At 44.1% G+C, this 12593-nt stretch overlaps 1 protein-coding gene across 1 annotated transcript in view; it reads right to left on the reverse strand.

Annotated features, from left to right (window-relative positions):
• Positions 1–8274: 8274 nt before the first annotated feature.
• Positions 8275–12593, reverse strand: part of Lhfpl6 (LHFPL tetraspan subfamily member 6) — a 189466-nt gene continuing 185147 nt past the window's right edge. Inside the window, exon 4 of the mRNA XM_057756697.1 lies at positions 8275–9436. Coding sequence (XP_057612680.1) covers positions 9318–9436 — 119 coding nt within the window. The 3' untranslated portion in view covers positions 8275–9317. The remainder of the gene's footprint in view (positions 9437–12593) is intronic.

Here is a 12593-nt window from a genome sequence, read left to right on the forward strand (position 1 = left end):
AAGTATGGAAATGAATATTTTGCAAGTTAGCATTTGTGACTTTGTTCAAGGAAGGCTCTATTAGGAAGCCATCTGGACTGAGGTGAGGGGGAGGCAGGTGTGCTTTCTAAGGCTGAAATGGGACCTATTTCTTTAATGTCTGTAAGCTGTGACCTTAATCATGCACGGAGTCCAGTAAGACCAAGAGAGGTGGAGAAGGACAGGCATGCATGTGCACAATAAAAAAAAAGGTCCTGGCGACTGAAGGAACATAGATAGGATGGCAGAGAACAAAGTCACAGCCAGACCAGTCAGGAGAGACAACTGGGTTCCTGATGACAGCCACGCTTCACCAATGTATGGTTAGAGGAGAAATGAACAGGCAGAAAGATGAGTCTGGAAGATGTAGGGATGGGATATACCTTCAAAGAATATAAAATATGACACTTAAATTCATGTAGTTATAGATATACGCAGGTATCGCATACACGACTACATGCAAATCCTTGTCAATCTTTGTAATCTTTATTTTTTGAGATGGTAACTTCATGGTCGATATACACTCATCAGATGGAACTGCTCCAACAAATGGCCTCAAATATTAGCAACGAATCTTTGATTGGCATAAAAAATGTCAGCTAGAGTGTTTCATTAGTAACATAAGTGGCTTTCAAAATTAATGAGTTGACTCTGGTCCATTATGCAGACACTCATGGGACTGCGTGAATAGATTTTGAGAATCTGAGGAGCCAGAAGCCTCTCACCTCCAGGAGGGATAATTCAAACCTAGAATCATCTGTTTTGCAACTTCACAGAAGGCTTGAGACCGGATGGACTGAATGTCCCTGCTTGAAAGCACTGCTTTCACCCTGAGTGCCTTCTGAAGGCTTGAGTACTCATCAATGGAGCTGACCACAGGGCAGCTTTTGTACTTCTCTCCAGACAATGACTGTCCAAGACAGAATCAGGTTGAAGGCTGCCTTCAGTTGTAACCGCCCAGCAAGTGGCAGATTTGTGATGGTGGTGCTTATGATTTTTTACCTTTTCTGAGCCTCCTAGCAATGGGTAACAGGTCCAACAAGAACCTGAAGTTGAGTTTAGTTTGGATCAATTATAATCACTGAATGAAAGTCATATAAATATGTGAGAACCAGGGAAGCGCTAAGGATAACGGGTTTCTGGTGTTAGTAACATCTTCCACAGAAGTGTGATAGACTGACAAGGAACTGGAGACACCTGGTTTAGATGTGAAATGATGGATTGGGTTTAGAAGCTGTGTGTGAGTTTGCGAGGTCTAGATGCTACATTTGTGCTTCAGGAGGCTTTGGTAAAGGATGTCATCAAGGGCCATGACCTCTACGAGACTGTCTAGGTAATGAGTGATGGAGAAAGGACCTAAATGCTGTGGGATGTCAGTGCTCAGTACTGGAGCACACAAGTCAATCATGAGTATGATGTTATTTTAGTATTTATATAGATTTTTAAAAATTTAAGGTCTAACACCAAAAGTCCTTGTCAGGTTAGTTGTCTTTATTGGGGACACTTGATGTACAAACTGAGATGGAGAAGTTCTGAGGGGTGCACTAGGGGAACCCCTGGGTGGTGAAATGGGGTCACAGGACACTGTGCATGAGAGAAGAGTTGCATTGCTGCTATTCAGAGGGAAGAAGAACGCAGAGTAGTTAGCTCAGTGTCGCGGTGAGGTCAGGAAAGGGGTTCCGTCTGTTCATCTATGCTCGTTCAGGGTGTTGCGCTGTAACTGAAGTGGCCGAAGGTGCCACGAAAAGCATCTCCCCCGAGAATATGCATAAAGTTGCAAGCTAGTTTTGAACATGAGTTGTGTTTATTTTTCATAGATGTTGAGGGATAAGAATAACTCTCACATTATAACCAAGTTATACATTTTGATGACCGTATGGCATTATTTTAGAATAACTATGTTTTAATTAATAAAATTTGTTTATTGATAGTTTCATGCGTGTATCTAATGAATTCCACACTCTCATTCCTCCACCCTCTCCCATCTCCCTCCCACCCTTGCCACTCTTCTTCCTCCCTACAAGTCCCTTTTCCACATTCATGTCACTTTTTTGGTTTGACCCCTGAGTTTAACCAAGGTAGTCCCTGCAACCATGGTCACAAAACTACCCATGGAAGCTGGTGGGCTCACATATGGGCGTATCACTGATGATAGTGACTCTCTAGCCCACACACCCATCAACAATCAATAGTTCCCCCAGGGAAGGGTAACTCAGCAGCCCCTCCCCATTCACAACAAACTGCCATCCAGTCTTGTGCAAGCCCAGTGAAGATAACCAGAATGGCTATGACTTCACGGTTGTGAAGGCTACGGAATGCTCCAAAGATAGTGTTGTACAGCTTGTCTCCCTGTCATTTGGCTCAAATGTTCTCCCTGCCCTCTCTTCGGCAATGTCCCTCGTGTCTTAGAGGGGGTGGTATAGATGTCCTTAATCATGCACGGAGTCCAGTGACACCAAGAGAGGCGGGGAAAGAAGCTCAGCATTTGGTTATTTATTCTCTGAACCTCGAGCAACTGCAGATCTCTGCACTCATCCCAGTCTACTGCAAAGAGAAACTTCAAGGCTGAACGTAGCTTTTATCTATGGCTATAAACGTAATTATTTAGAAAGCAGTTTGGTACCATGTCAAAATTAGCAAAACCATAGTACTCCACCTCCTCTCTTAGGTCTATATCATCTTGGTTGCTAGGCACAACTGTATAGTAAGACCCTCTTGCTGAAGATACCACACACTTGGTGGGAGGACATAAAAGAAACCATGCTGGACCTGGCCTGGAAGCTTCCTTCCTGCTGACCAATGTACACAGTCTGAAAAGTGCTACGTAGGCTGCTGGGAGAGAAAAGACATTTGCTGCCTATGTGTCTGGGAGCTATGAGAACTACATAACAACACAGTGTGCTGTTTCTTCAGCAATAGAGTCTTAATGTATCATTCTGGGGGGGACATCCAAGAGCATAACCATAGCCTGTGTTGTTTTGGAGGCCGCTGGGACCTTTCTGGTCAATACTCCCAGGGAGGTTATCTCGTAATCCTTGGCATCATGCTTGGAGCCATGCATCCTTCTTTAGCATTAGTCAAAATTCTGGGGCCCAGATTAAAGAAGCCATACTATAATGACAATAATAAAAAGTGTATGTATCATGCTTATCATATGTTAAGTGCCATAAAGAGTTCTCCATTGATTGTTTTATATTATCCCCCTCTTAAAACTTTATTAGGAAAATAATATTAGAGCCTAGCCTGGTGGCCCAGGCTTGTAATTCCAGGTAATAAAGAGGTTGAGGCAGGAGAATTGTGTAGGAGCCCACTCCTACAAGGTCAGCTAGGGTTCTTGGAGAGGGGATCCTCAAGGCCAAAGAAAAGTCAAAAGAAACAGAAGACAGGATAGAATAGGGAGGTCTGTCTGGTCATGCTGAAGCAGCCAAACAGTCCAGAGTTTATTTCAGAACTTGCTTCTTTACAAAAGCACAACAAAGCACAGCACTGATGGTCAGTATCTAACCACAAGACCATCCCTGTCCTTGACTGAGCAGCCTCCTCTCCAACACATGCTTGCTGCTCGGAAGCAGCCTTACTTTCTATCTTGATGTTCCTGAGGTTTGTCATCAGCAGTATACTGTCTACTAGACAGAGTGTTCTTTTCTCACAGGCTAAATCAGAAGTCTCTCACAACCCTCAAGTTTATAAGAAAAAGTAGAGCAGGCAAGCTTGAACTCAAATGACTTCTTTAAGTCAGAAATGACTCCAGATGGAAACTGAGTCACACATAGGCTCCCACAGAATCGCCAGTTCGTGGCCACCCTAGGCAACTTAGTGTAACTGTGTTTCAAAATAAAATAAATGTAGAAGTTAGTGGTTTAGGTCTTTAGTAGAGTGTCTAGGATGTAGAAGGCCCTAGAGTCAATCTTCAGTACTAGAAAAAAAGGAGGGGATGGGAAGGAGGGAGGGAGGGAGGACAGAAGGGAGGAAGGGAGGAAGGGAGGAAGGGAGGAAGGGAGGAAGGGAGGAAGGGAGGAAGGGAGGAAGGGAGGAAGGAAGGAAGGAAGGAAGGAAGGAAGGAAGGAAGGAAGGAAGGAAGGAAGGAAGGAAGGAAGGACTTACTGTTCAGAATCTACAAATGAAGGAACCAGGATCAAGAAGCTTGTTCAAGCTTGCAGAGATGTTAAACAAGGCAGTGAAGACTCAAGTTCACCCGTTCTGAAGCTGAAGACCTCACTTGTATATGAGTTCATGGCTGATAACCTAACATATCCTATACATGGCTTTCTTTTGATATTGGACTCAACCCAGAGGTTCCCTTAAACACTTAAAAATGTTTTTCAGTAGAGTGTTTTGGAAGCTAATTCCTTCTTAACCTGCCTCAAGCAATTCTGACTCATCCCAGATAAATACAAGAAAACAGCCTGTTACAAGAATCCCTCCTTGGTAAAGCTTATTTCTACACATACTATAAGATGAACATGTATTACAAATATTATTAATATTTTTATTACTGATATCCTGGTCTAATATATTCCCTCTTAAAGATCTATTTTTATTTTATGTGTGTATGTATGTATGTGTGCCATGAACATGAAGCAGCCCACGGAGACCACAAGGTGTTGGATCCCTTGGAACTGGAGTTAACAAATGGTTGTGAGTGGCTGTGTGGTTGCTGGAAACCAAACCTGGGTCCTCTGCAAAAGCAACAAACGCTCTTGGAAGACACTTTTTAAGCTGTCTCTTTAGGCTCATTCACTCCTCTCCCCCATCCGTTTCTATGATAATTTTGTAATTATTCTGCAATTTCATTTCTGTCCCATCACATTCCTAAAACTCTTCTCAAGCAGTTGCTTGCTTTCTCTTTGGCAATTAATTAACTACGATAAACCTCCCCTCACGCACTTGCTATGATCACATCGTAGGTGTTACAGCCTTTTAATCTTCTCTTCCCTGCTATTGGCGTGGTATCATATCTTTTAGATTTCTTCTATGGTCCCCGATGGCTCCTTCAGCAAAGATGCCCATGGTATTTGTTTCAGTGATACCCTAAGGCTTCATCCGCATTTGCTTCATATTTTCTCCAGTCACAGGAATCCAGTGTGTCTCCTGGACTTCAGGCCTTGGTGTTCAACTGTTCCATGGGCCCTGTACCTGCTACCCTGCAGGTTCCACACCCAAGCACCTGAGTACCTGCTCCCTGTCCTCCCTTGCTCATTTCCTCCTCCCCTGCCTCCAGCAGTCTACTGAAAACACACAGGTGATTTAGAGCCCTCCCTCTCTGCTTCAAACCCTTCTACCTCTCCCACGGTCAATGTCAAATTGTATTTCTCACAGCATGGCACACAAAGCCCTTCCCACCCTTCTCCAGCCTCCTCTCTCTCCACACCTACTGTCCCATTACTGTAGCCATTCTAGATGGTTCTTTGTACTCGTAAACTCTAAGCTGCCCCTACCTCTCTTCTCATTAGAGTTCATTGCACAATAATGTGCAGATTTCAGGAGCTCAAATTCATGTGCTTTGGCAGGTGTGCGTACTGCCTCCCAAACAATATACAGAGTATTTCTGTCATTTAGGAAGTTTCCCATGTCCTCAACCCTGATACCCTGTTCTCCTTTCCATAGAAGGTAGAACCAGTTGTCATCTTTTGGTGTTTACCAATTTCATTTTTATTTATTTGTGTGTGTGTGTGAGTGTGAGTATGCACATACATACCATTACCTGAACAGGACAGAAGAGAGTGTCAGATCACATGTCCCTAGAGTTACAGGCAGTGTGAGCTGCCCAGTGTGGGTGCTGGGACTAGAACGCCAGTCCTTTGTAAGAGTAGCAAGTGCTTTAAACCACCCGGTCATCTCACCAGCTCCTGTTTGCTTGTATTTTTGAGACAAAATCTTGTATCTCAAGCTGGTTTTGAATTTCCTATATAGTCTTGAATTTCTGATCTCCTGTAACTATGTCCCCAAAGCTGAAATTACAGCTGTCACTACTCAACTTACCACTGTTTATTATTTTTTCCAGAATATTTCACAATTGTCCTATTTTATTTTTATTACTTTTCTCACAATATACACACGGATCACATTCACCTCTCTTCACCCTCTCTTCTGCCCCTGATGACCCCCTCCTTCCCAGTTAGCTCCCCTCTAACCTTCACGATCTTCTTTGAATGTGTGACCCAGTGAGTTTAACTGGGGTTGCTCGAATGACTGAGGGTCGGGGCTTATTCAGTGAGTGTCTCTCCATTCCCAGCTATGGTTGTAATTTCTGTCCGCATATAACCTTGTGTGTCTGCTATCTCTGATTCCATCATAATGTCTGTGAGCTTGAAACAGATTGCTTTATATACCAGGAGTTAACTCTCTCGTTGCTGAGTGCCGTGCTGCTGTTAATACACCATGTTGTGTTCATGCACTGGTAGACATTTGAGTTGATACCAGCTTAGGGCAAAACTGAATCACAATCTTTTACAGTTATTTTGTGGTCATAGTTTTTCTTTTTTCCCCCAGAGTACAGACACCCAAGAAGATATATATATATATATATATATTACTGTGGCTGACATAGTAGAAATTTGCCTACTGTTGTTTATCTATGACTCCACCCCACAACATTTAGAGTTGTCGCTATTCTTCCTTCTACTCAACGAGTATGTGTCATGTGATTCCATGGTGGTTCCGAGTCCATTTTCTTGTCATCCAACTTTGCTGAATAGCTTTTAATTGTTTAGAAATAACTTATTCAACGTTTTACTCTTTTAAAATACTAAATTTTAAAAATCACTCACTGCGATAGTTGTGATATATTCCGTTTGTAAGGTCTTTTATCAGACATGTAGCATTTCCCCGCCTTTGCCTTACCCTCTCGTTTTCTTTATGTTGGTTTGTAAAGATGATTTTTTTTTTGTTTGAAAATAAGTGTGCATACCTAATACTTTTGTGTGCTAAAGAGCGAGCCAGACACTGGGGATTGAACCTCTAGGGTGGTGTGTGCTAGATTTTGGACTGCAGAGTGTGTGTGCCAGGCAAGTGTTGAACCACTGAGATAACAGGTCCAGGCCCAATGTGCAAAATTTAGCTTTTGTTGGGTTTATTTTGTTTATTGCTATTATTGTTCGGGTGAGTGCCAGCATGCGTACGTAAGTCTGAGGACAACTTTTAGGAGCCAATTCTCTCTCATGGTTCCTGGGGACCAAACTGAAACAGCCAGGGCTTGTGTGGTAAGTGTTTTACCTGCTGGGCTCTCTCACAGGTGATGAGAGAGAGCAGTAAGAAACGGCCAAAATGGACGCTTCATTAGGAAAAGGTTTTTGCAGTGGATAAGAGAGAGAAGACATCCAGAGGCATCTGGAAGAGTCTAGAACAGAGAAAGAAACAGAGTGGGCATGGCCAGGGCGAGCCAAGTAGGGTGTGGGAAGATCACAGGGTGGAGGATGAGTAGCGGGGGTGGAGAAGGGCCAGGAGGCTGATGTGGAGTTTAAAATGCATAATGCTATTCAGGTTAAGTTGATAAATGTGTGCGCACTACAGAAAACGGTTCTAGGCATATATGGTAGGAATGCTCCATTTCTAAATACAATGTGTATGCAATTTTAAAACTGAATGGATTTGCTTTTTCCTGAAAATCAAGCCAAGCTAAAGTTTATTCAGAGAGGAACATTTTACTAAAGCGTAAGTGAAAACCCCCGGGGCAGGCAAGCTGCAAGTAAATCTCGGCAGCTGCCTGGAGGAGGAAAGCAGAAAAGCACCTGCAGGGTGGGAGAGGGGTGGGGCAGCCGAATGGTGGATCGGCATCCCCATGGTGAGGGTGGTGCTTTAGAGATATGCCACAATAATTAACCCATTATCTGGCATGCAACCTTTGCTCCTAAAGGGCTGGTTCTCTTAGGAAGACATTAATAAAGCCAAACCTTTCTCTTGCTGGGGGCCACTGTAGGGGACAGGTGCTGCTCAAGTGACCTGTGCTGGCGCAGGAGTCCAAAAGACACACAGCACCCTGTGGTCAGTGGGAAGCAGCCTATGGTACACCACTTGTGATGGTCCAGTCCATCTTGTAGTCCTGGATCATGTTGGAGCACGCTCTGTCTTCCCATGACATACCTCACAGTCCTGAAACTCTAAGAATCCATCACGTTTGAACTAAAAATGATCTGAAGGTGTCTTACCTTTCATGTGCTTATAAGACCTGGCCTTAGATGAAAACAATCTTATTAACGGGGTTGCCCACCGTGGTAGACAGGCTTTAAGAAAAGAAGGCTCCATGACTCGGTGAGCTATTGATCAAAGAGAGTTTATTCACAGAGCTTTTCAGATACAAACAAAATAGTACTTTTTTTCCCCTTTACAAAATGAATAGTGAAGTAATTGTGGTACAGCACAGTAGAATAATGGGCAAAAGAAAACAAGATCCAATAACTGGAGAGAGGCCTGCCTTCGCTCTCATACCTGCAACTGAATTCTCACCTACAGTGGACAAAAGCTGTCCTGTTTTTTTTTTTTTTTTTTTTTTTTTCCACAAGGGTACTGCAGCAGAAGCTAATCAGATCACTACCGTGTGTCTTTGAATAGCATTGAAATACAAAGGCTTACCCCTAAAGATCTGCAGAAACACTGCAGATGCGCGGCTGGCATAAAGCGTTTATGCGGTATATCAAAAATACTGCTAGAGTGGCTTGTTGGTCCATGGACTAGGCTTAATGTATGCTTTTATAAAGTGATGCTACTGTACCGATGTATATTTAAAAAGCCAGGAGCAATGATGCACAGCTGACCCCCTGTGCTGTGGTGTGATGACATGTGTATGCGCGTGCCTATGTGTGTGTGTGCATATGTGGATGACGTGTGCGTATGTATGCATGTGCTTTTATGTGCTTTCAGGCTCAGTCCTCATCTTCAGGGAATGTCTGCAGGGTACTTAACCCTGCTTTCTAAGATAATACTCTTTCTATTAGCCCTTTGGACTCCCCTAGTCCTCGTCTTTTTGAAGGAGAACAAAAATGAGATCCTCGTTTGCATATATAGATTTGCTGTGTGTGTGATATACATTAACAATACTCTGTGGAATAGAAACACCCAATGTCCTGCAGTGTTTTTAGCCTTTGGTCCATTTTCCTTCACGGTCCCATATTCTCCATGCTTCTGACAACTTCCCCACCACCCTCCCTTCCTATAGAACGTTCCAGATTCAGTCAAATTGCATTATATTGACATTGTACTGGCTAGAACCACTATTCCATCTTGTGAAAGTAGCTGATGCTTTGGCCCCTTCAGTCCCCCGTGGTCCATCCTCTCCTCCGCTTGCTCCCGACGGCCTGGTCTCAGTAGGGGTAGTGCTTCTGCTTCTTGCCTGAGAAGCAAGCCAGCCACGTGCACAGCAGCATGGCGGTCGCAGCACCTGCACCAGTGCAGTAGTAGGCCCAGCCGATTTCACACTTGCCTGGGGACAAAAGAAAAGCAGACAAGGATGAGTATGACTTGGAGGAGGCGTGGTTTACATCTTCCAGTGTGCCCACCATGGGAATGAAGAATGAAAGAATGACTGTGTGCATCTCCACAGGTCCCGGGTCTCTGTCTCATGTCAGCTATGAGAACCAGAGAATCTTTATGCCCTTCTAGGCATGTCCACACTCATGGCTGCAGCAAAGGAGGAATGGCAACCACAAGGACATGAAAGATGATGACTATATCTGTTCTCACCTTTGTGCCAGACTTGCATGCATGTTAAGGCAAAAAAGGACAAAATACAGGAACAGTCCTCCTACAGAGGGGACCCGTTTGAGGGACAACAGTGCAGGGGACACTTTGACACATGTGGAATGTGTCAAGTGGCCTGTACTCTATGATGTAAACTGGAGAACAAGACCTCCCAGCTTGTCCTGGGGCTGAAATCCACTTTCAATTCAAAGACCATTTAATAAAGAACACAATGACCAGGTCCAAACAGGTCCTAACTGCCCAGAGTAATGACCCACTTGAAACTAGAAAAATGTTGATTTTTTTTTCCCCCATATGCTCGCTCATTGGGTTGATTCTTCTAACAGTACTGGGAGGTGGGATGTTGCTCACAAGGAAATTTACTGAACTAGGTGTGTCCTTTAAGTTCATATAATTATTCAGAAATGGGGGCAGGGTTCAAACCAGTAACAATCAAAGTCTTTCATTCTAAATTGTCTGTCCGGGTTGGTGGAGTGGGGCTCTATGTTCCTGAACTTTGGCGAAGGGCTATTCATAGAACAGTCTTAGTCTGTAGGCCCTAATGTCACTCAGCTCAGAGCCTTTCTAGTTTAGTCTCCATGGTGCTGGAGGTGTGAGGTGCCATGTCTGGCTATCTTGTTTTGCAGTGACATCCGAGTTACTCTTTTTATATGCATGGCTCATGAGCCCTCTGTCTATTCCATCGGTTTCTGCCCTTTTAGTTCTTAGTTCCAGTTATTCCTGTTTAGAACCCATTTTTTTCTGCATTTTTTTGTGGGGGACAGTGTTGGGGTGGACTCCAGAGCCTTGCGCATGCTAGACAAGTACTGAGCTGCATAGCCGGAACACTAACCCTTCTTTCCTCTCATTTTATCATCTTCCAACAGCAGCCGGTTTCTTCCTGTCTTTTATTCTTGCTTACATGTTATGTTAGACACCAACACACCTGTATCTAACAGGGACTGAATGTACCAACCACAGAAAACCATGCCTCCTTTTTTCTCTAAGTTAGTCATTTTTTGCTTTGTTCATTTGTAAGATAATAACAATAATGATAATACTCACTACCAAAATATCAAGAGTGTAGATCTATCAGGATACCTGAACTATTTTAACTAGACCTTTTCAGTTGCATGTTTAACGTGCTCCACATACAGACACAGCTGTGCGAGCTACTGGCTTGTATTGGCACTGCAAATAGAGGTGTGGTAATGAACAAAGGCAGAGATCACCCCCATTTCTTGAAACTTCCATTCTAGAGAGAGACTGAATTGAATATGCATACATAGATGGCATTTTAAGCTATAGAAAGTTCTAGGGAGGAAACAAAGACAGGAGGCATCAAGAGCGGCACAGCTGGCTGGAGAGCCTGCACACCGTAGAAGCAGTCTCGGACATGACCCGGGCACACAGATGACACCACACTATCCAATCCCTGTCTCTAGTGCCATCCTTGATTTCCTCCTTCTCCATCCAAAGATGATGGAAGAACAGTAACCATGTAGTTATTACTTTTGCACAAAATCATTACACATTCGTTCTTCATGGGAATAAATAATAATGTGTTTGGTCCTCAGAGGAATGCAACACACAGGGTACCTAGGTATCATTCAGGCAGGAAACCAAGGTCAAGAAAAGCTGGATGACGACACAGCTAGAGGCTCCCTGTTTGCCTCTGTATAAACGCACACTTCTGGTTCTATATGGCTGAGGCACCCAGCCTTGAATGCCAGAGGGCTTCCCTGCCTCTCCCTCTCCACTACAAATTGACCAACAGTAGAACAGTTGAGAATGAGAGGCAAAGTGAAAGAAAACCAGAAAGGAAGGAAGCAAAGCTGACAGGCATCCAGGCTCCCGAAGAGCGAGTCTGGCGGTATAACTCTAGTCCAGTTTTGGCACTGGACTTTAAAGGGAAGTTTTCTAATCCCATTTCCAACGTTGCTGCCTCCCACAGGCTGTGCTGCATTTAACAAAATAATAGATTCGGAAGGATCACGTCTCCAGCTCAGGGTGTGTCCCCAGGCACAATGACCTCCCCAATACTAGTCAACTGGAGAAGTGTTTTTCAAGGATGACAGCATTCCTGTTTCATGGCCACATTTGCTGACAAGCACAAGCTGTGAGTCTTGGGAACCATCATCACTGTGAATTATTCGTTAGCCGAATTAAATACATCTAGAAGGACGAATTAGCAGGCAGCTAAGAGTAGCCAGTGGCTTAGAACCTTTCAAAGAGTCAGCAAAATGTGTGGTCTCTCTGTCCCACACAGGGCTCATAACGTGGAAGGCCACCCGTCGCTCATTATTAACAGATATTGACCTACGCACAGCCCCCTGACCTAATGCAGAAGGCAGAGTATATTAATTATTGGACACATTCTCAAGAAAGAGTAGCTGTCCTGGATAATTGCTGGAGAATGTACGTGTCGCTGTAGCTGAGTCTCTTAAAGATGATAAAAAGAGCTACGGAAGGGCCGGCAATCACAGAGCCAAGGTGAGAGGGATATCACCTGCACCATTTACTGCAGGGGTGTCAGAAGTTTCAAGTCTAGGGGTCCTTAACTCTCAAGTCTAGGGGTCCTTAACTGTGGAGAGCTGCAGCTGATGACCCTGTGCTCTACCCAGCCCTCTGGGTCCCTTTTCTGGCTCTGGGCATTAGTCACAGCTTCTGTTTGTATTTTTGTGAGGGACCCACAGTTGTGAGCCTGTTCCACCTTGACTGGAGGTCAGAGAGTTGGAACTTATTTTTGCTTTTTCAAAGTTGATGACAGCGGGTGTGGCTATGAGAGATTCTGACCCAGGGTGTGGTTAATAAGTATTTGGGGTATAGGGTGGATCCGCTCCGCCTGGACCAAAGGTTGGAGAATTCAAGTCTATTCCTTATATCATGATAATGAAGGC

The sequence above is a fragment of the Chionomys nivalis genome, chromosome 24, assembly GCF_950005125.1.
Source record: "Chionomys nivalis chromosome 24, mChiNiv1.1, whole genome shotgun sequence".
Lineage (NCBI taxonomy): Eukaryota > Metazoa > Chordata > Mammalia > Rodentia > Cricetidae > Chionomys > Chionomys nivalis.